The sequence below is a fragment of the Vicugna pacos genome, chromosome 11 (assembly GCF_048564905.1).
Source record: "Vicugna pacos chromosome 11, VicPac4, whole genome shotgun sequence".
NCBI classification, from domain to species: domain Eukaryota; kingdom Metazoa; phylum Chordata; class Mammalia; order Artiodactyla; family Camelidae; genus Vicugna; species Vicugna pacos.
This window is the reverse complement of record NC_132997.1, coordinates 52,371,411-52,397,704: the sequence shown is the minus strand read 5'-3', so window position 1 is coordinate 52,397,704 and position 26,294 is coordinate 52,371,411. Positions and strand designations below refer to the sequence as shown.

The 26,294-nt window shown below is 52.5% G+C and overlaps 2 protein-coding genes across 5 annotated transcripts in view; one reads left to right on the top strand and one right to left on the bottom strand.

Moving 5' to 3' along the window:
• The window catches only part of HK1 (hexokinase 1), a 99,163-nt gene extending 93,489 nt beyond the window's left edge, over positions 1-5,674 (top strand). For all 4 annotated transcript variants that reach the window (XM_072971397.1, XM_072971398.1, XM_072971399.1 and 1 more), the window contains 2 exons: positions 2,942-3,175; positions 4,783-5,674. In XM_072971397.1, coding sequence (XP_072827498.1) covers positions 2,942-3,175; positions 4,783-4,927 — 379 coding nt within the window. In that variant the 3' untranslated portion in view covers positions 4,928-5,674. The remainder of the gene's footprint in view (positions 1-2,941; positions 3,176-4,782) is intronic.
• Positions 5,675-7,531: 1,857 nt separating this feature from the next.
• On the bottom strand, positions 7,532-19,633 carry TACR2 (tachykinin receptor 2). Its single transcript, XM_006212934.3, has 5 exons — positions 18,896-19,633; positions 14,966-15,160; positions 12,332-12,485; positions 10,872-11,068; positions 7,532-7,969 (listed from the first exon to the last, which is right to left on the bottom strand). The coding sequence occupies exons 1-5, from the start codon at positions 19,285-19,287 to the stop codon at positions 7,753-7,755; spliced, it is 1,155 nt and encodes a 384-aa protein (XP_006212996.2). The 5' UTR covers positions 19,288-19,633; the 3' UTR covers positions 7,532-7,752.
• Between the last annotated feature and the right edge of the window lie 6,661 nt (positions 19,634-26,294).

Genomic DNA, 26,294 nt, shown 5'->3' with positions numbered 1-26,294 from the left:
GGCAGCCTAGGGGACTTTCTGGCCATTTGTGAGGTTTTCTTCCTCCTCTGGAGTACTAGGCCCTGAGCAGTTTCAATCTGAAATCCCATAATTTTACTATAAATTATTTCATTTTATTCATCCTTATGTTAGGGCATTATATTAATTTCTCTGAAATTATGCCTGTAAATAGGTTGCATTTTAGGGTAGTAAAAGTACATCACATATATTATATCGAAGGAGCGTTGAGTCCTCGAGAGCCAGGCACCGCTGGCCTGGTCTCAGCCTCATTTCCTCTGCGAGGCAGCGTGGGATGCGTAGCTCACTGCCGAGCACACATGCCCCACAGCGAGCTGCTCTGTCTTTCTCCTGTTTCTCTCACGAGGAGAAAGAATGTCATCTCTGCCTTTGCCATCTTCCACGATGAGCTGTGAGAGAGGGTGGAAAAGTGCTCAGCAAAAGCAAAAGCCACCTTCATTTTTTTTTCTTTTTCCCCTTAACGGAAGCCCTGGGGATTGAACCCCAGACCTTGTGCACACCAAGCATGTGCTCTACCGCTGAGCTACCCCCTAACCCCAGCCACTTCATTTTAGAAGTCATGGCAACGATGCTGATGGTGGCTCCGGGGCCTGCTCCTCGTTTTCCCCCAGGCCTGGTCTGTAACTGGCAGGTAAACTCACTGGCCACCAGAACCCACACAGGGACGTGCTGGCTGCCAACAGCGGCCCCGCAGCCCTGACCCTGGCGGTCTTCAGCAGGTGGACCAGTAGCATTTCACAGTCGCGGGGAAGGGAGGCGCTGTGATTGGAAAACAAGTTCCCGGCTTCCATCTCTCCTCATCCTAAGTTTCTCCCAAGAGCCAAGTGTGGAAAATAGGACCCATGTAAGAACGAGAAGAAAATATCAGTGACTATTTCTTGCTAACATTTTTATTGTGGTGGATATACGTGACGTAGCATTTACCACCGTAACCATTTTGAACTATGCAGTGGCATGAAGTACATTCACATTGTTGATCAGCCGTCACCACCATCCATCTCCAGAACTTTCTCGTCATCCCAGACTGAAACTCTGTCCCCATTAAACACTAACTCCCCATTCCTCCCTTCCCCCAGCCCCTGGCCACCACCCTTCCACCTTCTGTCTCTATGAATTTGACTACTCTAGTGACCTCATGTAAGTGAAATCATATAGCATTTGTCTTTCCACATCTGGCTTATTGCACTTTGCATAGTGTCTGCAAGTTTCATCCATGTTGTAGCATGTGTCAGAATTTCCTTCCTTTTTAAGGCTGAATAATTCTTTGTATGTATAGAGCACATTTTGTTTATCCATTCACCCATCCATGGACACTTGGGTTGCTTCCACCTTTGGCTGTTGTGAACAGTGCTATAAATATCAGTGTACAAATACATGACTGAGTCCCCGCTTTTGATTCTTTTGGGTATATATATACCTGGAAGTGGAATTGCTGAATCACATAATTACTTCATCTTTTTTTGGGGGGGAGGAACTGCCATACCATTTTCCACAGTGGCTGCACCATTTTACATCCCACCAGCAGTACATAAAGGGCTCCAACTTCTCCACATCCTCGCCAACACTTGTTATTTTCTGTTTTTGTTTCTCTCTTAATAACAGCCATCCCAATGGGTGTGAAGTGCTGGGGAAGGTCTTTTTAAGCATAATAGCAAAGAGAGAAATCATAAAGGAAAAAAAACCCCAAATTTAGCTACATAGTTTCTATAAATTGGAAAAAAAACAGTCATCAAACTTAAAAGACAAACAGCAAACTAAGGAAAACATTTGCATTACGTGTGACAAGATGCATAGCATGGCATTGTGGGTGAGGGCTTTGGCAGGTCTGGTCTTGAGACCTCTCCACCCCACTGGCTGTGAGCTTTGGGTGAGTTACTCAATCTCTCCCAGCCTCAGTTTTCACATCTTTAAAATGGGAATAATCATGCGTGGATTGGATAGCTATTAGGAGGAAGAAATGAGGTAATGGATGTAAAGCACCTGTCACACAGGAAGTCCTCGAAAAAGGCTAACCTCTCTCATCACTGTCATTGTCACCATCATCAGTCATTGTCAGCTCTTTGAATTTAATAAGGAGACAACTATCCTAGGAGAACAAGAGTCTTGGTATAATAGATAGTTCATGTGGCCAGTAAACAAAACAAAAAACTCATCCTCACTAATAGAGAAGAACGCAGGTTAAACCACAGTGTGATGCCTTTCTAATGTTATTAAAACCAGTCTTTTCCACTGGGGACAAGCTGGGCCAGATTCTCTGCTGGAGAAGAGAGTAAATTGATACAGCTTTCTGAAGGGCACTTGGCAATATGTATGAAAAGCCCTTTGACCCAGAAATGCATCCTAAGGGAAAAATCAAGAGTTGCGCATAAAGACTTAGAAACAGGACCCACATCAGCATGTTTACAGTAGCAGGGAATTGCAAACAACTTAAATTTCTCTAAACTGCCCGAATAAATGATGGTCATCCCCAGAGTGGAATACCTTGGCAGCTGTTTTGCAGCACTGTTCTCAGATAAGGAGGTGGGAAATCGCTCAGATGTATGAAGTAGGAAAAGAGCAAGAAAGAAAACCACAGATAAAGGACAAGCCCATTCGCACATCGTAAGAACGGCAACCTTGTTTAATGCTATCCAAGAAAAATAGGTTGAAAGGAAATATATTTAAACGTTAATAGCATTTTCCCTGGTGTTGGGATTGTAGTTTTGATTTTACAATTTTTATTTTTCTAGTTTGCCAGTTTTTCTACAACTTAACATGTAATACTTTGGGGATCATTAAAAAAATGGACAAATGTTATTTTGAAGAGGAAAAAAACACGACTCTATTAAGTACGGTAGTTCGGGGCCGGCTCCTTTGGAGTCGGCTCCTGGGCTGCGCGCGTGGGCCCCGCTTCATCCAGCCTCCTGGCTTTCGTCCCCCACAGCGACCGGTTAGCGCTGCTGCAGGTCCGGGCCATCCTCCAGCAGCTGGGGCTGAACAGCACCTGCGACGACAGTATCCTCGTGAAGACCGTGTGTGGGGTGGTGTCCAGGAGGGCCGCGCAGCTGTGTGGCGCGGGCATGGCCGCCGTGGTGGACAAGATCCGCGAGAACAGAGGGCTGGACCACCTCAACGTGACCGTGGGGGTGGACGGAACGCTCTACAAACTTCATCCGCAGTGAGTGGGGCTGCCGGTGGGGGTGGGCAGGGCTTCCTGGCATCTGTGCTTGTGGGACATCGGGTTGTGATTCCCAGCAGGACACAGCCAACCCGAAGGCTGCGCGGTCAGCGCGGGGCTTGTCTGGGAGGAGCAAATGAGCTGCTCTGAAGTTTCCCTGGGATCCCTGGGGAGGCCGGGAATGGCTTCACTTGGTCAGCTCACGTCGGTAGCCTGGCATGTCCTGCTCTCCGCTCCTTCCAGGCCCCTCTTAGGTCAGGCAGAGTCCAGGTGGGGAGCAGGAGAGGAGGTAAGGCTGGGCATGGGCTTACCCATCAGCCTGGCCAGGAGGCTGTGTTTGGTAAGTGGGGAGAGGGAGCCAAGGAAGGGGGAGGAAGGCCCGCTGTCTGGTTCCCCTGCTAAATCAGGTCGTCAGGAGCCCTGAAGGCAGGAGCAGCTTTGGCCCTGGGCTTTGTAGCAGGGAGGGGATGGGGAGTGACCTCCTGTGGTCAGGTACCCGACACCTCATGGTGTGGGCCCATCTGCTCTTTGATCCACTGCATGTCCCAAAGCTTGGCGCATATGAACAGAGTGACCATATTATTTATTGTCAAAACTGAGGTACTTTTTCCAGTCAAGAGAGTGCTACTAATTATCACGCTGGGATCATCCCAGGTAAACTGGGCCATAGTGTCACCCTACTTAAAAGCAGACTCACCCAACTCAGCATGGGCATTGCCTGCTTACCTCATGGCTGTGGCTTGGGATGGAACCATCTGTCCTGCTCCATCCCCACTTCTGTCTCTCCACCTTCCTAGCTGTCCTCATTGTCACCGTGGTTTAGAGCTAGGCTTTGGAGCCAAACACGGACATGCTTGGATTTAATCCTGGCACCACCATTTAGAAGCTGGGCTCAACTGATCCATCTCTGCCGAGTCTTCTCTTCTTCATGGGATAATAACCACAGGCAGGACAAATGCTATGTACATAAAGTGTGGGGCACCTAGTCGGTACTCAGCAAAGGGCAGCTAGGCGCCCCACTGCCCTGAGCATCCTCAGCCTGGTCCTATCTAATTTTCAGCACAAATTGCAAGGACCTAGAGTCACCTCTCATTTTGACGTTATGCTTCACTGGGGCGTGGGAGGGGGCTCCCTCCCTTGGCTTTAGGTGCAGATGGGCTGGGGTCTCAGAGGGCTGCAGCTGGGGGTGGGTGATGTTCATTTCCACACAGCCTGCTGAGTTGACCCAGTGCCGGACCAGCTTGGTCAGTCTCAGGGATCCACGGCCAGGCCCCAGAACCCCTTCTTGGTTTTCAGTGCCCTAGGAGTCTCAGGCTTTGAGGATGGGAGCTGTCTGGGTATGCTATTCATGCCGTGGCCCTCATAAGCTGTTCAGAGAAGCTTGTTTTGGGTTCTCCGTTGTGCCTCCCTGCTGCAAATTGTAATGGGATTGGCTGTAAACCCACTTTCCTCCCAGCCGTTCTCCATAAGCCGCAGCTGCTTCTAAGCAGCCCCCGCCCCATCTTGCTTCCCTCCTTGTTGTTAGGGTCCTTCAGTGTCATCAGGGGGGTCCAGCATCTCTCATATTCCCCTACTTACCCTTCTCCTCTGTTTTTTGTCTTTTTTAGCTTCTCCAGAATCATGCACCAAACCGTAAAGGAACTGTCACCAAAGTGTAATGTGTCCTTCCTCTTATCCGAAGATGGGAGCGGCAAGGGAGCCGCCCTCATCACGGCAGTGGGTGTTCGGCTCCGGGACGAAACGAGCAGCTAAGAGTCCTGGCCCCCGGAGCCTGCTGCCCTTCCAGCACTTCTCTCTTCAAGCAGCGACCCCCTGTTCTGCCCAGTGAGCTGTGCCGGGAGACGCCGGCGACAGGGCCCGCACCACCGCCGCGGGGAGGAAGACAAAAGCCAACTAATGGCGCATAACGTAGGGTAAAAATAGAGTGTGTGCTGTTGATAATCTCTCTCACCTCCGGATCCCTCCTCGCCTGCCCCACCACTTTGCATGATTTGATTTCAACCTGGTCGTACGTTCCCCATGTGTAAAGTTTAGTGGCGTTTGTTTCTAATTTATGCATTATGTCCAACAGTTATTTATTGGCCCGAGATGAAAAGTCACATCCTCTGACAGGCCTTATGGGCCTTCACAGCCTGTCCTTGGGGATGTGTCCCCTGTGTGAAATGTATTATCACCAGCAGACACTGCCGGGACTCCTCCTCCCACGGGTGCATTAGCGCCGCTTCCTCCCGGCCCAGCGCCCACTGCTGTCCAGTGTCCCGAGGTTCCCATCAGGGTGTGTCAGTGCCACTGAATTGTGTGTCCGTGGAGCTGGTCATAGCCACATCGTGACAGTCTTGCATTCTGTCTGTCTTGTGGGGAGGTGGGCAGTCCTGTGGGAAAGTGTCTTGTCTCCATTCGGGTAAAAGAAACCAATCAAGAAACAGTATGCTCATTGGAATTTCCCATCGCTTTTGTGAGCCATGTTGTATGACCTAGTAAACTTTGTACCAATTCAAAGACCCGAGTGATGCCTCGTGGCTGGGGAGCAGGGAGGTTGTCTGGGGATGTGGCAAAAACCAAACCCTGGGGGGTTTTGTGGCCTCCTGGGTCAGGGCAGAGTTTGAAATGAAGCCTGTGTTCTTCAGCACCCAGTCATTTTTGGGCATGAGGACTTCTGTACTCTCTCTGCAGAGGGTCATTGAAGTAGCCTCTCCCCTAACTTCTAGCACCTGCCCTCCCACTTCCTGCTCTAGCCGCAGGCCCTTACCCTGGGGAGGGACTCCTGAGCCCCCACCTCGTCACCTTTCAGAAGGTAAAGCCAGTCGACAGCCTGGCTTCCTCACTTGTAATTGAACAAGAAAAAGTCAGCTTGGCTTGCAGGGGCTGTTTGGGTTTAATGAGAGGACAGGGCAACGTTGGCCCTCCCTCCTGCCATCCCCAAGCAGGTCCTACCCTCATCACCCTCTCCACCAGCTCCAAGCCACTGGATGAATAGGCCCCCTGTCCTAAGCGGATAGTCTTGCAGCAGCTCAGGGTAGCAGAGTTGCCGCCCTCTCCCCAACCCCCGTTGTAAATGAAACCCTTCTGTAGGAAACTGGCCCTGGTCTGACCCTTTCATCCCTGCCTCACCTCAGCCTTGAGGGTGTTGTTCCGCTCTGTGGCTGCCTGTTTGGATTCTCCGCCAGCCTGTTGGTGGGCCCACATCAGTCCGCACTCTGGTGCCCTGTGATTGAGGTGCCACGTGAGTCTCCCACATCTCCCTTTTTATTAATATGGAGGTGCTGGGGATTGAACCCAGGACCTAGCACATGCTAAGCACGCACTCTACCACTGAGCTACACCCACCCCTCCATCTCCTATATCTCTTGGTGGCTTTCCCTAGGATTGACTGCATGCTCACTTGGTTTGGTGAGAACAGAGTCCCTTTATTTGGCCCTGCCGGTGCCTATGGCACAGTGATTTTGTGGAAAACTCTGGGTGTGCACTGACAGCGTTATGTGGTTCTTTTGGCGACGCACTGAGGCATGAAGAGTGGGTCAGCAAGTGGGGTGACTGGGCCAGGCCTAGGGCTTTCCAGGAGCCTGGACAGTTGGCGTTCTCTGCCTGGCACCTTCTTGCTGCAGAAGTCAGGGTGAGAGCTGCGTTGTTGGCTTGCAGGAGGCATTCGTGTAAAACGGCTGGCTTAGTAGTGATACAAGCATGGCTGCTGTTTCTGAAGCACTTCATCTGCGTTTGGCCTGCCAGTTCATAGGCATCACTCCCATACCCACAGCATCCCTGAGAGGTAGTTTTGTCATTGAAAGAGGAAGAAGCTGAGGGTCATGGTGACTTGTATGAGGCCACCCAGCTGAGGCTCCTTTTGACTCTTAACCACCACCTATGCTGGGGCGGATCTAGGTTCTTAGATGCTGAGGCAGAGAAGCCCTGGATTGACTCACAGGCTTTGCAAAATAAGAAGCATTCTCTCTTGTGTCTTTAGCCTGATAATGAATCACTGTCATGGCTGGGTGCTGTCCACAGATGTGTTTTGTTTGGTTTACCCAACATTTATAAAAATGTGAGCCAAAGTTAACAAGTCTGGAAGTTCCATAAATTTGGATTTCTGGTTTCTTTTGAAAGATTTAGAGGCTCTGGCAACAATGGGATCCCAGCTACGTGACAGCATTTTTCCAGAGCTGATCAGCTGCTGTCCCTTTGGGTGCCTAGACCCTCCAGTTTGCCACAGTCCCACCATTCCCTATTGCCCCAAACACTGGAAGTCAGTTACCTTTTATCATCACATTTACATTTTTTCTCCTATATTGGATCCAATTTACTCATATGTCTTATGCCCCAGGAAGGCACTTGAACTTGCAACTCCTATATTTGGTAAATGTGAGTTCCCACTGTCTTCTCTGACTCTTAATGGATCCCCTGAAGCACTGTCTGAAAGGGGTGGCTGGGAAAGTCAGCATCTCTGCAGAGTTCCTGGCCTCATCTTGTTTTTCCATTGATGTACTGAAGGGTGAGGCATGGGCCAAACTTTCAGGTGTGGTCCTCTTGACTGGCTACTTCTCAAGGGTACTAAGTCTCACCCTGCAGGCAGGTACAAGGCTTCAGGGTTCAGTAGACACTCCATCTTGGGGACATTCAGCCTGCCCCCTGGCAGCTTCAGAGGGGACCACATCCCCAGCCATGAACAAAGTCTCCTTAGTGTGACACCTCTTGACCCTCCTGGAGAGGGAGAGAGTATGAGTCAGCTCAATCTTGTCCTCCTCGGTTGGTGTGGCCCATGGGCAGCATCGGAAAGCAAGCCGGAATCCAGAGCGAAACCTGGTGGGTAGAAGGTCACCTTGAGCACCAGAGTGAGGGCGACAATTATGAGAACTGTCCTAGGGCTGCCGCCACCTCCAGGAGCCGCTCTCTCCTCCAGAGCAGAGTCACTCCCTCACACCTAAGAGCTCAGAGTCTCTGGAGACATACTTTCTTTAGTGGTTTTGGGTTTTGGAAGTAGCTGGAACTAAGTCCAAGGACTGAAGTGGGTGAATAAGCTGAATGAGACCATTTGTTATTACAAACAAACAAAAATAAGCCTAGTACAATTATAAAGACAACACATTTTCTTGTTTGACTTATTAACTGGCTTCTAAAAGAGTTTTCCAAGAGGAATCTTTAAAAATTGGGGCTTTGGCAATGTTGGGTGGACTAAGGATGCTCTCCCAAGGGGACAGTTTTGAAAGAAAATATACACGAGGAACTACTTAGTTTCAGTACCTTTGCTTAAAAAATAAACAATTCTCCCCATGGCAACACCAAGGGCTCACAGGTAAATGAGAGATCAGAAGAAGCAGATAGTGAGTGGAAGAAATGAGAAAGAGCAGGTAGAAAGAGAACACCGGCCTGTCAGGAGCAGAAACAGATGAGACCCTGTGTGATGCAGAGGGAGGGAAAGAACCGAATGGTCTATTCCCAGGAGACGCAGAGTTCCATGTTTCGGAAGAGCAGGCCTGACTTGGGTTCCTCATCCTGCAGCTCTAAAGATTCCACAGTGTGGCTCAATAAATGCCTTTATTATGCGAGCTTACTGGCCTCTGCCCTTTACATCCAGCACATCCAACCAAGCTCCCCACCCCGGCTGCCGCCCAGTGGTCCACATCTCAGTTCCTGACAACTGAGAACTCACAACTCCACTCTTCCACTAGTTCAGGCCAAGAACCTGGGGTCACCCCTGACTTTGTCTCCATCACATTCTCTTGGCTCTACTTTAGCAGTATCTAGACTGACCACTTCTCACACATCTAAAGCCATCCCCTCTTACCTGGATCACTGCAGTCACCTCGCCGTCTCCCTGCTGCTCCCCTTGGCCTGATGTGGTCCCGTTCCAGTGCAGCTATGAGACTGACTCTTTCACAAGGGAAGTCAGAGCCCCGCAGGGCTGCTCACGTCCGAGAACCAGCCCAAGTCCTTGCCTGGCCCTCCGGGCCTGGCCTTGGTTATTCCCGCCGCCCGGAGCTCTTGCCCAGGCAGCTGCAGGGCCCACGCGGTCCTCAAGTCTTTGCTCAGGACTTCTCAGTAAGGCCCACCCTGACTATCCTTTAAAATTGCAGCCCTTACGCCCAGTTCTTCCAGTTCTTCCCCCAGCCCTTCCTGTCCTCCCTTACCCAGCTCTAGTTTCTCTTTTTCCCACAGGATTTATCACCGAATACACTCTGTAGTTCACTTACTCATCATGTTTGCCTATTGTCTCTCGCTGCCTCCCCACTAGCAGGTCAGCTCCCCGAGGAAAGGGATCGCTATTTTTATTCACTGGGGTATCCCCAGTGCCTGGAACAGCGCCGGACACACAGAGCCACTTGGTGAACTGTTCTGAAGGAAGGAAGATTCTGCCGGGAGCACCAGTGCTACTTTAGAGCTAGTGTCGTCAAATCCTGCATTATCAGAAGTTATTCTAGGAACTTGTAGAGCCCTGGGGTGTTGTTCAGACTCCCAGGGACCGTGTCATTGGGTAGCAGGAGAGTGACCAATGCACAGACACAGACGGCTCAGGGCCCGTCCCTGAGGTGACAGTCCCTGTCTCCAAGTTCTCATCCTACAAGCTGCTTGCAAGAGAAATGTGTGATGTGGGGTGAGATTACAGGCCTTAGAGACACATGGAATCCTTGCTGTATGAGTTTAGGAGTGTCTTCCTTTCTGAGGCTCAGTTTCCTCATCTGCCAAATGGGTATAATACCTCCCTCATATTATCTACTTTCCTCTCAGGAGACAATGGAGGGTTCTGGCACCCATTAAACACTCAAAAAAAAAAAAAATCAGTTTTCTCACTTTCTTCTGGCCTGTCCCAGGTGAGTGTGAGCAACAAAGACCCTACTGGTATTATGAGTGGCCTGGACACATGGGCAAGGAGGTAATAAAAGGCATGAATAAAGAGACCCAGGGCCAACCTCACCCACATTTGTTGAGGCCAGGATTTAGAGGCTACCTCTCATCTCTTCTTACCTGGCCCCACCTTCAAGGTTCTCTGAGGCTGAAGCAGGACTCCTGGGTGCTGGGACTCCTGCCTGGCCCACCACTTCCCATCTCCGCCAGTGCCCCAGAGCAAGTACAGCCCCTCTCTGGGACGCCACTTCTCCAGGAGTACAAGGGATGGGAGAACCCAGCTGGTGGAGTGAGAATGTGGCTCCTTCCTCTCTGGCTGTCTCTGCCAAGGTCATTTCCTAGCTGCCCTGAAAGCCCCTCCAGGGCAGAAAATGCCCCGTGGTCTTCCCAGGGGGCAGCCTGCTCCCCCTCCAGTCTTGCCCCAGACCTCCGACTCAGTGCTATTTACTGCTGGGTTTCCACTGAGCCCAAGGAAAGTCCTCAGTTCTTCCTCACTGCGGGAAGCTCTCACAAATGTCAGCCCCTCCCGCCTTCACCTGGCTCTTTCCTTCCTCTCTGGCTGGACTTCTGCCTCTCTCTGCCTCTCCCCTCCATCCATCTCTGTCCCTCCCTTCTCTCTTCTCCTTGTCCCAGATGCAGTGCCCAGAAGAAGGAGCAGGAACAGGCCAACAGTGAGAGATGTGGCCCAGGGAATGGGGCAAGGCTTTGGGCAGGGGGTGGGGCTCAAGGTCGGCCCGGACCAGAGGGAGGCTTGTGCTGCAGGCTCCCTGTAAGAATGGTGATCCCCTGCTCGGGTGGGGGGCACAGGCTCAAGCTGTGCAGGGGCGCCCAGATGGGGAGGGCTGGGGGGAGCGCTCACCTGTGGTTGAGGCAGCAGTAGATGATGGGGTTGTACATGGTGGAGCTCATGGCCAGCCAGAAGAGCGCCAGGTAGACCTGCTGGATGAACTTGTGGCAGTAGATGTCCTCCTGGAAGCTGCCCAGGATGAAGTAGAGGTGGTAGGGCAGCCAGCAGACGGCAAACGTCACCACCACCAGCACCATGGTCTTCACGAACTGGTCCAGGAGAGACTCAGGTCACTCCTCGCCTGGAAGCCCTAAGCCCCAGTCTTCCCAAGGGTGAGGCACCCCTCTAGCCAGCCTGGGAAGCCCTCAGTAAGCAGGCCCCATCCCCCTCTACGGCCTCAGTCCCCTAGAGCATCTTCTACACAGACACTCCTAGGCCCTCCACCTCGGGGATTTTGCTCAGGCCAGTCCCTCTGCCCACATTGCTCTCTCTCCTTTAAGGCCTCACTCCTCAAAGCCCAGCTCGTCTAAAAGGCGAACCGGATCCCTTATAGAGCAGAGCAGCTCCCCTCCCTGGAGAGTGCATGAGTTTTTGCTCCTGACCCCATCCTTAGGGGAGACCCATGCCAGTTATGGGTTCCCAGGCCCCCCTCTCCCTGCAGCCTGTCTGCCACAGCCCTTCTAGCCATAGGTAGTGAGGCTCCAACTGGGGACCCCAGTCTCTGCCCAGGGGCCAGCTCCCTGACCTTTCCCTACTCATGGCCTGGTCTCTGCAGATGCCCCCGAGCATGACCCAGTGTCCCAGGAGGCACAGAGGACAAGCCAGGGATGGCAAATGGAGATCAGCTCTCCATATCCAACCGCCTCCCTGAATTGCCCTGTGGAAAATACCTAATGGCAGATGAGAAGCCAAGACTTTGACCTGCCTCGTGATGTGATTAGCCCATTACCTCCCCTGGTCATCTAACAGGAAGGGGGAATGGCAAAGATGAGCTTTGACTGGGAAAGAGTGGAGAAGTTCTGGAACAGAGATGCCAAATCAGGATCCTTGGGAGACCCTGAGTGGCAGCGGGGAGGGAGACACATTTTGGTTGGACGCTGAAGACAAACTATGTAGCTGGACCACAATCCAGTCTCCACGATCTCTGAGGTCTGCAGTGCCAGCATTTGAGAATTCTCCTGTGATTCTATCCAGGAGTCTCCTGTAGTTCTGTGGGGCATCTTAAATTCGACATTCTGATTATTCAGAAAGTCTAAGGTTTTCAGATTCTATCATTCTAAGATTCTTGGAAGTACCTGAAATTCTGTGGAGCTTTAGGATTTCCCAATTCTCCTAAAATTCTGGGAATTTCCATTTTGCTTTGTATTTGGCCAAAGACCAAAGGCAAGTTCGCTGGTCCGGAAAGATGGAAAGAAGGCGCTGGCCAGGAACTTAAGACAAGGGCAAGTTACAGGTGAATTCTATCAAGGACAAGCTGGAAACAGCATCTCCGGAGGCAGGGCCAGACTTCCTTCCCCGCCCCCAGAGTTCACCTTCTTCTTGGCCTGCAGGTGGCGCAGGTTGGCGCCGTGAGCCTGGTGCACGGGAACAGTGCGTCTCCAGAGTGTGAGGCCGATGACACTGTAGGCGACGAACATCACCACGAGAGGAAGGAAGTAAATGAGGGCGATCACCGCGAGGTGGTACCTGGAGGGAGAGTCGAGGGCCTGGGCACGGGGTGGTCCGGGGGCGACTCCAGCATCTGCCAGAGCCTAGTCCCTGGGACTCTGGCGGGCGCCCCTGAGCTGCCCCAGGTGGGCCACCCTGGGCCACCTCCCAAGGCCTTGGTTTGATTTAAAGGAAAGGAAAGGAAAGGAAGAAAATAAAAGACAAGAAAAGAAAAGAAAAGAAAAGGCAACACTGGCTAGCATATGTGCCCAAAGAGGGCTTCCCCTGCTGCAAAAGGGACACACCAGCGTTAGCTTTGAGTCTTTCCAAGTGGCACACAAGTTACCAAACAAGGAAATAAATAGGAAAAGAAAAAGTTAACCAAGTAATACATTCATTTAAAGTTTCAAATGCTATTAAACACAATTAAAAAATTTTTTTAAAATCTAGGCTATCAGCCAAAAAAAAAAAAAATGTGACCTTGGGCAAGTCAGATCGTTTCCTCAGTCTCGGTTTCCCCATTTGTAAGGAGGAGGTAATCTCTACCATCCTTCTTAAGTATGAGTAACACCTCCCAGTTGCCGCATTCTTTCCTTGGGATGGCAGTTCAGGATAGGAATTCACTCTGGGCTAGGTTCCCACCCAGAAGGGAGTGCCAAGGACCCTCAGGGACTGTCTTCTAGGGCCTGCCAAAATCAGGGATGCCTCCTCTCCCAGCCTGGACTGCCTTTTTTTGTATTTTGATTTTGGGAGCATATGTGCATTTTCCTGGAGAGGGCATCTGTCATTTCATCAGATTCCTATATACACAGGATGTGAACCTGTAAGGATGGAGCCCGCAGTCTAAATCCCAGAAGTTCCCTCACCCAGGAATGATCATACATTCTCACACAAGAAACCAGGCTTTCCCCAAATCCTCCCAGAATTCGAAGTAACCCCAAAGTACAGCCTTCCTAGCCTATCTCTGCCCTCCTGTTTTCCCCTGTTGCCTGAATCAGGGTTGTAGTTCACCATTCCCCCAAAGCTGGTGCTTGATACCCTAAATTCTGACTGTTCCCTACCTGAGGGAGAAAAACCCACTCTTACGGTGAGGAAACACCGCCCCCCAGTGGCCAGTCACGAAACGTTCCGCTCTCCACGCGTTCCCTGAGTCAGGGGCGGGGGCCGTCCCTACGTCCACCGCCATTGGAGCAGTGAGTCCCGAGAACGCGGGTGCAAGGTAGGGGCAGAGCCCCAGGGCAGGGTCTGCCCTCGAAGCTCAGCAGTCCTTGGGAAGAAGCTTCTCAGAGGAATGGCGCCTTCCCTGAAGGCCACAGCGCGGTGCTTAGGACAGGCGGAGACCAGGTAGGGGCCGGCGCCGGGGGAGCGGTGTTAACGGAGGCGCGGGAGGGGGGGTTGTCGTGATCTGGCCGCTCCGAGCCTGCACATCCTCATGCCTGGGGCAGCTGGGCCTTTGTTGGACTAAATCTGCCACCTCCAGCTTTGTTTTCGTTTGTCCCCTGTTTACCACATACTGGGTGCCGGTTCTGTGCCAGGCACGGTGCTAAGTGCGGCAGGTACATTTTCTCATGTATGCTCACAACAGCCCTTGAGGAAGATTCTCTTACTAATTCCATTTGAGGTAGAAGGAGCCAAAGGTTAAGTGACCACCAAGGCCCTCCAGCCAGCAGGGGACAGAGCAGCACTCCAACATGACCACTGACTCCAGAACCTCAAGCAGTTCTTTACTGTCTACGACCAACCACGCCCTGCTTGGGGATGACAAGCCGCACCCTGAGAACTGGGCAAACTGAAGCCCAGAGAGGGAAAGGACTTACCCAGAGTCATACGGCAGCTGGACCATGCTTGAGTTCTTCTGCTTTCTCCCCCCGTCCCCCAGCCCATGGTGCTCACCTGAGCACCAGGCTGGCACCAGACTCCTGAAAACGTCTCAGGCTCATCACCTACCCCTTCTTTCTGCCTCAATACCCTGACCTTCTGTGGCCTGAGCATTTACAATGCCCTCCCCCAAACACACATTCCCAAACACGTACCCGTGTGCACACACCCTTCCACAAACACACTCAGATACTTACACACATACACAGACACACATGCATGTCGCATGTGCACACATACCTGTCCTCATTTAGGGAGACACACACCCTTTTTTAAGTAGCAGAGTGGTGAGGAGACTGGGCTCTGAAGCAGGAGTGCCTAAATTTAAAGCCTTGATTTACCACTTACTAGCTGTGTGGTTTTAGAGACATTATGTAGTTTTTTAATACCTCAGTTTCCTCATCCAAAAAATAGGAATAATAATACATCCATACCCCTATGTTGTTAGAATTAAATGGGTTCATGTATGCAAAGTACTTAGACCAAGCCTGACACTTAGTAAGTGCTGTTACTTTTAGTTTATACTGTACTCACATAATCCCAGATTCACTCTCAGACCCTTGTGCACACCCATGTGTACACACTGTACATATGTGCATGCACACACACACACACCGCGCTCCCCCACTCCCAGGTCTTACAAAAGGAGTGTCTTGCCACCGCTGTCTTCGGGCCAGGCCACCACGCACTTGGTGGCACCCTGGTCCATGGTGATGGTGGAGTAGAAGCACTGGGGGAAGGCGAGGGCCAGGGCCACTAGCCAGATGCCAGCAATAACTGCCCTGGTGCCGGGCGCTGAGAGCCGTGGCTGGAAGGGGTGGACGATGGCCATGTACCTGTGAGCAGAGGGCGGTGTGAGCAGTGGGCGCCCTCCCGTCAGACCTGCCCCACCTCCTCTCCCCCACCCCAGGCCCACGTCTCCTAGTCCTCTTCCTCACACCCTGCTGGTGACCTGCAGAGAGCCAGCTAGGCTGTGACCCTCCCACAGCCATATGGGACACTAGTGCCCTAAGCCCCAGCCCACCCTCACCTTTCCGCCACCCGGCGTCCCTCTGAGCGCGGACATGCTCTCAGGTGGCCACAGGAGGGCAATGTGGCCACACCGGAAGTCCAGCCCGGGCCGTCGGCCTGAGGCTCAGCCCCGTCGAGCTCCTCAGCCACAGTCCCTCTCATGTTCAGAACCGGCAGAGCCCGGCAGTCTCCTGGACAAAGCCCAGAGCGGCTGCCCGCCAGCCTTCTGTGGTGGAGGAAATGCTCTACATATGCACACGTGGCTGTGAGCACTGGAAGTGTGGCTAATATGACTGAGAAACTGAATTTTTAATTTTAATTAATTTAAACATAAACAGGCACATATGGCTGTGGTTATATTTTTGGACAATGCGGGCCCAGACCTTTAAACTCAGCATTCAGGGCCCTCTGCATGTGGCTAATGCACTGTCCAGCCTCTTGTGTCACCACTTCCTGTCCCTTCCCTGGCTCACATTGGCCACTGAACGACCCTGCCAACCCTCTACGAGTTGTTTTCTCCCCCTCGACCTGGAATTCCTCATTCCTCTATGGATTCAGCCGAGTCTACATAAAAGTCCAGCTCCTCGGTGAGGTCAGCCAGGAGCAGGCTGGTCACCTCAGCTCCTGGCTCTCCCTGAGGGAACCCGCGGGGATGTGTCCTGCCTTTGACACCTCCAGGCCTGGTGAGCAGTTGTTACCTCCAGCTTCCACAGCTGCGGGGGGCCAGGGGGAGACCCAGCTTGGAAGACGCACTGCTGGCTTTGAACCCAGGGTGTGTAGCTCCCGTCTGCTCCCAGGACCCCCACCCGCTGTGGGACTGTCCTGAGACCTAGTGGGCTGAGGCCTCTTGCGTCTAGGGCCCTGAAGGAGGAAGGAGGAGCTGTGAGTAGCCGCCTGCTTCCCTAAAGTCAAGGGAACCCAAAACGCAGGGCCCCACCTCAGCCCCCACACTGCCTCTACCTGCTGTGTTTCCTGGGGCTTTGGTTTCCTCCTCGGAAGGAGGGTGTGGGGCTCAAGGGGGCCCTCTCGTGTCCTGGACCCACTGGCCATCCCGGGAAGCCCACGGACCCCTCCTCAGAGTAAAGTTTTTATATGCATAAATTAAAATACACAGGATTACAAATGCAATCAGTGATCCTGAAGTACAGTTATCCAGATATAAAATAAATGGGGGACATAGTATCATACACTCTCCCTTATCAGCCTCTAAGCAAGATCTAGCAGCAGGTTTGGGAACCGTGGTAATTTTGAAGCACTAGTGACGAGTGTGGGTGATGCTTTGAGATTTCTGCATGAGTATCTGTGATTTCTGTTGGTGACATAGCCCAGGCACTGCTGGTGTCCCAGCAAAGCGTGGTGTGCTGCCTACATTTGTAGTTGTGATTTTCACCCCCCGGGGGACTCAGGTTCCCTTGCTGCCCTGGGAGGTGGGGCGGGGAAGAGGAGCTTTCCTTCTTATGCTAATTGTAGAGCGGCAGACCTGGGACTTTGGATTCCGACTGATGTGGAAATGAGTTCTGGCTCCACCGCTTTCCAGCAGGAGGGTCTTAAGCAAACAACCTAACCTCTTTGGGCTTCTGTTTCCACCTCCGTGAAATGGGATGATCATAATTTGGGCCATTAGGGTTGTTGTGCAGAGAAATGAGATGCTTGACAAGTGCCTGCAGGCAGAGGAGCCCAGGACTGGAGAGTGTGGTCAGTCCTATTTATGTCTTTCTTTTAAATTCACCAGAAATGGCTTTGGTCCTGCATGACCCCCAGATCTTCCTCCCTGGGATTAATCTGAACCTTGTGGCCTCATGTTTTCTTTAGCCCTTGCCCTGGGCAGGGAATTTCATGTCTTGAGGTCTTAGGCATCACGTGAATGGGACTCTGTGCCCTGTGAGTGTTTCCACCCTGTCTAGGTGAGGACAGCCCCCTCCCTGCTCCTCACACACACAGGCGTGCTCCTGCACCTCTGCCTGGAACGTTCTTCCCCCAGAGCCCACGGGGCTCACTCTTGTGCCTCCTTCCTGTCTTTGCTCAAATCCCACCCTCACAATAAGGCCAACCTTGACACCCTAACACTGCACCCTGGCCCACCTCAACACACACACCCTAGCACCTCGAGGCCCTTTCCCCTTCCTAATATTTTCCCATAGCTCTCATGACCTCAAAATACAATATAAAATTTATTTATTCTTGTGATTATTATTTAAGTTCTCACCAGGGAAGGCATCTTTATCTGTTCCCCTGCCCCCCACGCAATGCCCAGAACAGTGTTTGTACACAGTGGGCAATGAACATAAGAATTAATGAAGAAATGAAGGGACGGGTCTCCATCACTACCACCCTGACCTGAGCCACCATCCTCCCTCACCTGGATTACTGTTCAGCTGCCTCCTGCCTGATCTCCTGGCTCCCACCCTACCCTCTACAGTCCATACTCCCCTGCCCCTCAGCATTTAAAATGAAAGGCCCATGAGGCTGTGATTTTGGGGGCTTTTAGTGGGACTTTCAGAAACATCTAGGGTGTGTTAAGGTGCTCTTGGTGGGGGGTTGGGGGCTGTGGTTGGATCATGGAGGGTGTGGTCCAGGGCTGACAGCCAGGAGGTCTGGGCTCCAGGCTCCTGCCCCTGCCCCAACTTGCTGGCTGACTTCAGGTGATCCTGTCCATCTCTGTCCTCAGTTTCCCTGGTGCAAAATTAGAAGCTTGGCCTAGATGCATGGTTTTCAGACTTTCTTTTCATTTTTAATTAGTAGAAATACATTTCTCAAGTGAAATCTGCAGGGAAACTTCATAGTAAAATAGCCAAGAGCAGAGACTCGAGCTGCTGTGGGAGAGAGGTGGCTGGGCCAGTGGGGCTGGGGTAGAGACTGCGGGGGTCATTGGGGAACCGCGACGCCCACACCTCATCAAACCTTCCTGACGAGGAGTTTGTGCTCTGAGAGTCCTGCCTCCCACACACGCCTGCTGTCTTCCCGCTGTCCCTTTTTGTTTGTTGTCTCTCTCAGCCACACTTCCGGGGACACACAGTCCCCTTCCATGTCCAAAGAAGACTCCAGATCTGCCCACTGATCCCTCTTCTGCCCCCCCCGCCCCCTCAGCAGAGGGTCACAACCTGTGCCCCAGGGAGCAGCACTGGGAAAGTAATTGGCTCATTGTAATTATATGATAACTACATGCAGTGTTAAATTTACCCCTCATGTAATCTATCTAGGAGTGGGAAAACAATATAAACAGTTTCCTTTTAGTGAAAGGTGCTGCAACAAAGAGCAACTCCAGAGAACACTCCAGAAGGTCCCTAAAACACTATGACTCTTCCCCTGTGGCCTTGAACAAACCGTCTAGTGTGAAGTTCTTCCTTGTGTCTAGCCTTAACCTGACTTGCTTCGGTTCCACAGTCCCCTGTCTCCCAGATGCATAGTTTAGGATATGATCAGGTTGGGAGGCAATGCATTCCCTGGGTTCTGCCCTTAACTTGCTGTGTGACTGCAGGCAAGTTACCACCCCTGTCTGAACCTCAGCCAAGTGAGCCGACTCCCCTCAGCTGCTCTGCTACCCCGCTGCCCCTTCTTGCCTGTCGGCGGCGATGGCGGTCATGGAGTAGATGCTGACAAACATGGCTGTGATGGGGAAGAGGTTCTGGAAGTAGCAGAAGGCACGGCCAAAGTACCAGATGTTGTGGCTGGCGTAGACAAAGTTGAAGGCGGCATTGAAGGCGGCCATGCAGAGGTCGGCCAGGGCCAGGTTGACAATGAAGTAGTTGGTGACTGTACGCATCCTCTGATGGGCCAGGATGATCCATATGACTGTGGCGTTGCCTGTCACAGCCACCAGCACCAGAGCCAGGTAGGCTGCGGCCCACAGTGCCAGCTGCCAGCCGGGCATGGAGAAGGCTGTGAGGCCTGTGATGTTGCTCTCCAGGCCGGATGAGATGTTGGCGTCAGTCACCACGGCACAGGCCCCCATGGCTGCCTCTGGGTCGGGGACAAGGGCCCTGGTGCCCTGCAGGGATGTGCTGTAGAAGAGAAATTCCCTTTGGTGAGTATGTGGGAGAGGGAGGAGTAGGTGCAAAGCCAGGCGCGTCCGGGGAGCCGGGGCTCACTCCCAAGTCTCAGGCAAAGATGAGCTAGGCTGAGCAGAGAGCCGGGTCCAGAGCCACTGGCATTTCAGATTCCCTTGTCTCCGCCAGACTTCTCCAATGTCACGTGGAAATCTAGACTCCAAGACAGAGTTTCAGAGCAGGAAACATCCTTGTAAATCATCAGTCAGCCCTTTCACTGCACAAAGGGAAAAACAGATTCCAAGAGGGGACCAGAGCAGGTCACGCAATAAGTTAGGACCCAAACCCAGGTCCCTCCTAATATAACTCAGGGGATGTTCTGGATCAGACGCGCGCACAGCAGTGCAGCAGTCTTTGGATTCCTCAGGTCAGCTGCACAGCAGGCTGTCCCTCCAGGCATTGGGGTGCAGGCCGGGCTGCGTGCGTCCCCACTCCTCTCGGGGTGGGGCGGGGCATGCGGGACTGCGAGGGCCTTGGCTGAGGTGCTGCCTGCTCCCGAGGTGGGGCTTTGCCTCCTGCCCCTCGTCCCACCCGGGGTGTGGATGACGTGGCCTTGTCTCTTGAAGAAAGATTTAGGACTGGCTGTTGAGATGGGGAGAGACCCAGGGGACATGGGGAGTGGCAGGGGTGGGGCCTGGCACAGCGGGCACCGGCCTGGGTGGGGTGTTTACATTCAGCCAGGCGGAGCTATGTCTAGAATGTGATTAAGGGAGCGCACTTAGGAGCCTTGTGGACTCCAGGCAAGTCTAAGCCTTCCGAGCTTTGGCTTCCCCATCTGAAAAACAGAGGCACAATACGGTGCATGTCTGCAGTATATCTGTGAGTTTTAAATGAGATAATGTGCATGAAGTCTATTGAGCAGAGAGGCTGGCACAGAAAAAGCGTGTGGGGGAGTTGTAGCCCCATGGGAGGCCCCTGGACAGCTCAGTGTTCCACGGGCGGGAGAAACAGACACAAAGCATTTCTGACAAGTTCTCTGGTGATGCTGATGCTGCTGGTCCAGGGACCTCACTTGGAGAACAACTGTCTTAGGACAAAGACAGGGCAGGGCCTCTCCGCTGAGCCCCAGAAAACCCTGGGAGGCTGCCACAGACTCTACTCTTGGTCAGTGACTGCATACACATGTGTGGGGCTGTGTCAGAGTGACTGTGTGTGGCAGACATATGTCAGTGCACACACTCTCGTGCACCTGTGCACACCTGTGGGCATGTGGACCCTCAAGGCAGTGCAGGCTCAGAAGAGCAGGGCCCCTCGCTAAAGGCTCTCAGTCACCAGCATCGGTGGCCCTGCTGTGCTGCTGTGCTAAGTGTGTGTGTGTGTGTGTGTGTGTGTGTGTGTGTGTGTGTGTGTGTGGTCCCCGGGGAATCCAGCCCGGTTCCTTGGGGAGGGGCTGCTTCCAGGCCCCTACTCCTCCCGTGGGTGTGTGTACTGTGGGGTTCTGGGCCTTCTGCCCTCCCAGAGTTTGCTTCAGACACAGCTGGCTCCAGCCCTGGCCAGGCCTCTCTGGAGCAGGCCACCAGCCTCTGTTCGGACCTCTGTCTCTTGCCGAAGGGCCTCTGCCTTTGATCTCTGTTAGTAGCAGCAGTCGCTCAACTTTGGGGCTTGTTTTGCTCATACTTCCCTGGCCAGGGTTTTGCAGGTAGGACATGTAGAATTAAGGTCATAAACACAAGGCAACCATTTTTGCGTTTTTCCCTCCTACTCCAGGCAGTTGGATTTTGTTGAATTTCAGGTGTGAGCAGAGTGCAAGGCTGGGACACCCGAGAGTGTGTCACCCGTAACAGAAGCCCAGAGTAGGGGCCATTCCGGCTCCCCCATCGTCCCGCCACCTCCATTGTGCGCATGAGGATTATGTTTTGAAGCTATTAGATCCAAGAGTTTTGTTTCCCCCTTAACTCATGTGCTCTTGCAACTTTCCAGCTATGTGCTTGTAGGAGGGAGTGGGGGTCTCCCTGGACAGAGGGGCTACCGATCAGCCTTGGTGCTCAGAGCTGACCTGCTGAGTCCATTGCTAGACAATGGCTTTGAAGGCTAGTCTTTGTTAAAAGAGAAGAATACATTCTAGGCTCCTTCAGCTCCTAGGGACACATCAGGACTCCAGTTTGCTCATGGAGGAGGGGTATGGGAATGTCCCTTTGCCAGGCAGTGGAGGGAAAGGCTGCCCATCCGTTTGGGCTGGAAGGGCTGAGCTGATGGCGTGGGTTGGATACCGTGGGGAGGTGACCCTGAGCCCGACTTTGAAGTGCAGAATGCTTTTATGAAGGAGCGCGTTGGGACCAGCGCCTGGGGAAGGGAAGGGAAAGAAGCGGGAGTGGGCGGCGGAGGAGGAAGTTGAGCGGATGGTTCGACAGCAGCCTTGGCCAGCCTTACAGGTCAGGTCAGCCTGAGCTAGAATGGCTGGTTAGAGTTGCCCTGTGTAGGGCGGAGGTGGCCAGGCCTTTACACTTCCACACGGGTCACTGGATATAGGCAGCTGCCGAGAAGGGGCAGGACCTGGGACGAGGCAGCTCTCTGCAGCTGAGGCCCGGGTGAACATGGCTGGACACCGTCTGCCTGCAGACTCCTGGCAGCTCCAAGAGGGTCTGGGAAGTGCAGGACAGTGTCCACCACGCTGAACAGCAGCCTCCCCGATTACTTAGGGCCGGAGCACATGAGTGCCCGGTGTGATCTGTGCCATCGTGGTCTTGAAGCTAGGGGGCTGCAGACTAAAGCTGGAGAGGAACTGTTTTTGGGGGGAGCAGCTGCAGGGTGAGGGGAAGCTGTTGGGAGAGGAAAGGGGCCCCAGGAAGCACTGTGGACTGAGTGCCCCCAACAGTGCCCCCAGAGACGTCTTTAGAAGTCGCCCGACTGTGTCTCTGGCTGGGTTTAGGCCACTTAGTCATGGCTTTGGGCGGGTCTGTGGGTCATCTAGTCACCTGGACTGGGCAAAGTGAGCCCAAGGACAACGCTTTCTATTTGGATGATGAATCCAGTTTGAAGGATCAGCCTTCATTCTGAGACTACGCCCTTCTTGCTTTTTGGGTTAAAATGTCCTTCTTCTCATGAAATAATGGTGATACAGGCGGTAGCTGCTGTCCTGGTTTTTCTTTTTCTGTAATGTCTCTTACTCAGTGGAATAGAATTGTTGGTGAGCTGTATGGCGCCCTCAGTTAGGTTTTGATATTTTATTGGTCCATGAAATTCAAGGACGCAAGAGCCCCGATCTAGTTCCTCATTTGGAGAAGAGAAGGGGGAGCCCCTGAGAGGCGTGGGCTTGCCCCAGGTCCTATGGGCTGTGCTGTGAAAGGGGCCCCCTTCCCTGACGACTCCCCTCGTCCTGCACAGCCTACACTGGCCTGTCCACCTCCGTGCTCTCGAGGCCCATCAAAGCCACCTCTCGTCACCTCCCTGTTACATGGAGGGGAGCTCCCCAGGGCCTGGATTATGTCTTGTTTGTGTCCAGTGTCTAGGAGAGTAGCCTGCATGTCATAGGTGCCCTATAGATGTTGGTTGAATGAAATGATGCATAAAATTTAAAACATGACTTGGCGGTGAGGGATGAGGAGCTGTATGTATAGTATACACCATCTGTCTGTATCTAATACATATACATCTAGGTGTGAAAGCCTTAAACGAATGGGACTGGCACTAATGGTGGGATTTTAGGGAACTTGGAGTGGGCGGTCTGAAGCCTGGCACATTGGCACATAGTAGGTGCTCAGTAAGTGTCAGATGAATAAATGAATAACAAATGATAAATAAAATTTAAAATATCGCCCTATTAAGGGTGAAGGGAGTAGCATTCTTATTTTCACGGGACCTAAAGCTTAAACTAAAAGAACACGTCTGTGTAGGTCAGCCAGGGCTTTTGAAGGATGTCTGGGTCTCCATAGCATTACAGGATCTGTTCCTCACAGACAGTCCCCCTTTGTCCACAGACTAGAGGGTCCCAGGCCGGCCCCTTTAGGAGATGCTCTCTGGGCTTCCCACCCACTGGCCTGAGTGTCAGTGGCCCAGAATCTAGGACTTCAGCTGGGAGAGGGAGAGCTGCCTTCTGCCAAGAGCATGGGCTGAGCTGACACCTTTTTTAAACAGTGCGTGTGTAGTGTGGCAGTGAAAGCCTGAAATTTATCTAGCTGGAGAAGAGAGGCCTCAAGTGTTTATATCTGCCCTGGTCCTGGTGTACACAGAGCTTATAAGCTCTTAACACAAAACGGGGTCATTTCCCAACATCAGGCTCCTGCACAAATCTGCCCATCTATGGAAGGCGGAGGAGGAAGTGGGCACAGCTCATCCTGGGAGGGGGCAACCCAACACCCGCTTGCTGGTTGGGTGACGGGTCATCCCAGAGGCAGGCTGGGAGTTGCAGACAGAAGGGACATGGTGTCTGCCCCAGGTGCTGGCAAATGTGGCAGCAAGCGCTGTGGTGTGGGTGAGCTGAGAAAACGGGGTGACAGAGCGTTGGGGCTTCTGCTGAAAGGCCTGAGCCCTGGGCCCTGTGGTGGTCTCTCAACTGGGCAGATGGTCCAAGGATCAGTGCAGAGTTAGGAGAAAGGTCTAATCTCTACCTTCATGAAGTTCCTGGCCACGCTGGGGAGCAGGTCCCTGCACAGCAGAGAAAACTCACCATACTCATTTGTCAGATAGGTGATACCCTGAGCTTTAAGCTTCAGAGGAGGGAGGGCTTTTGAGGGTGGGGGTAGTGGGGGGCGGCTGCCACGGAGTGGCTCCCGGAAGTCCTGGAGGAGGGGACATGGGAATGAGCCCAGATCTGACAGAAAGGTCAGACCAGCCTGGATGGAGCTGAGGGTCCCTGAATGAAAGGGACAGGAGAGTAGCAAGTATAAATCTCAGCTCACAAACCCAGGGGGGCAGGAAAGGTACCATTTCCTTATTACCTAAAAATCAACTTAATCTTGACTCTGAGCCCCTGTCTTGTTGAGTTGGCAGGGAAGTCCAAACTTACTACTCCTGGGGCCCACTGCCCACCCCACCCCAGGCTGTCCACAGTTCAGGGCATCTGGGGTGGGGCCTTCACTGGTCATTAATCCACACAGGTCATTGCAGTGGTGCCTCACTTGCCTGTTTCTGCAAGGTCCTGAAAGTCAGGGGACTGTTGTGACCTGGGCTCAGCCGGGGATTGGGTCCTGGAGATCCATCTTTCCACAGAGCCCACCACCTCTGTCCCCTCATCATGGTCCTTCCTCCTAGGGCCCTGCCAGGGCGAGGAACTGAATACTCACTTCTCCTGGCCCACAGTCCTCTCTCCTCCCCACACTCTCAAGGAAGTCCTGCTTCTGTAGAATCCCAGCCTCTTCTTCCAAACCCCACCACCCTTCATGCTGTTTCATGGTATTTCTGATAAGGCTCAGAACACTAACAACCAAAACCCATTCTGCTTTCCCCAAGGGCATGGAGACCTTTAATCTTCAGACCTTCGTAGGAAGTGAAGAAAATACTAGCCTTCCATTCTTTACGCGTGCCAAGAAAGGTAGGAGAAAATAAAGCTAAGTTTCCATGTGAAAACAATTGAGATATTGATCTCCTGATCTAGAGATGAGGCTGGAAAGGGAGAGTGGAGGCTGACGGCGAGAGCCTTGCATGTCCTTTCTGGAACACCTTGTCTCAAGTCACCCTACCCATCCTTCAAGGCCCTGTCAAGGGTCTTGGGGCTACCCCAGCATGTGCTCTTTGGGCCACATGGCCTTTTTGACCATTGATCTTGACCCTGGGGTGGTTCACCTGAGATCGTTTGCACAGTGTTCTCCCCCCCCCCCCATCTCATAGCAGGAGAGCAGAGCCTGACGCTCTTACAGGCTGGGCTTTACCAGGAGTTACGGCTGACAGCCCCTCATGATGCCGACGTGGGCTGCTCAGGCTTAGTTCCACTAAAACAACAGGGACGAATGAAGGCGTTACGTGCCTTCAGCTCATGTTACAATCCCGTCTAGTCCTCATCATGTCTTGTTATAATACAGTTCTCACTTGGCCAGGTGTGTGCCTGGATCTGTATGCCCTCCTGTCCATCCGCACTGGGTCCAGGTCACCGTTACCGTTAACTTTCCTACAACAGTCTCCTCACTCCCTCCTGTACTGCCTGCCTGCCTCCACTCCGTCCTGTATCACAGTGGTTTTTTTCTTTCAACTAATGAGGATACAGTGCTCTTTTAAAAACACAAATCTGACCATGCACTTCTTCCTTGAAACCCTTCAATGACTCCCCATTGCTCTCCGGGTTAAGGGGAAAATAGCCCCATTCCGTTCCCGGGTGTGACTGCTCACTGTCCCTCAGGTCCATTTCCCCTTCTCCCTTTTGGCAGCAGAGCTCCCTAAGTTTTAGCTGTCACCTGGCTGCCCAGCTAATGACTACATGTCCAAGCCTCCCTTCCAAGCTAGATGTGGCCACATGACTCAGGTCTGGCCAGTAGGATGTGGGCAGAAGTGATATATATGTGTGTGTGTGTGTGTGTGTGTGTGTGTACAACTTCAAGATCTAATCTTTAAAGAGGGAGCTGGTTGCTTTTCTTTCTTTCTTTTTTTTTTTTTTTTTTCGTTGCTTTTCACTTGGCAACAACAGGAGTGGCCATCTTGAATCCAGAGAGGGCAGCCCCACATCGTAGATGGCAGAGCCCAGGGCTGTGACATAGAAAAGAAAAAGGAAACAAAACAAAGGAAAGCTTCTCTCTTATTGAGGCACTGTATCTTGGGCTCTATTACAGCACTTAACCCTCCATAATACCCCAGCCTTCAAGAACTTTATAGATGCTCACGCAGGTGAACAATCTTTGTTCTATACTCCAGGAGCATTTCTGTGTTTTTCTTGCTGTTAACATCTTGACCCATCACATCTGTTCAGAGTGTGTTTTTCCTTCCAAGCTAAGAAGTTCATGAGGCCTGGACTCACGTCTGTCTTGATTATGGCCGTATCTTCCCT

Bases quoted from the DNA above. Each gene is read 5' to 3' on its own strand.
- TACR2 (XM_006212934.3), bottom strand. From the start codon at position 19,287: ATGGGGGCCTGTGCCGTGGTGACTGACGCCAACATCTCATCCGGCCTG. The intron at 15,161-18,895 runs GCAAGAAGGGGC...CTCTGCTCACAG, and splicing joins ACCGCCATCGCCGCCGACAG to GTACATGGCCATCGTCCACC. The intron at 12,486-14,965 runs GTAAGACCTGGG...CTCTCCCTCCAG, and splicing joins GGTGGCAAGACACTCCTTTT to GTACCACCTCGCGGTGATCG.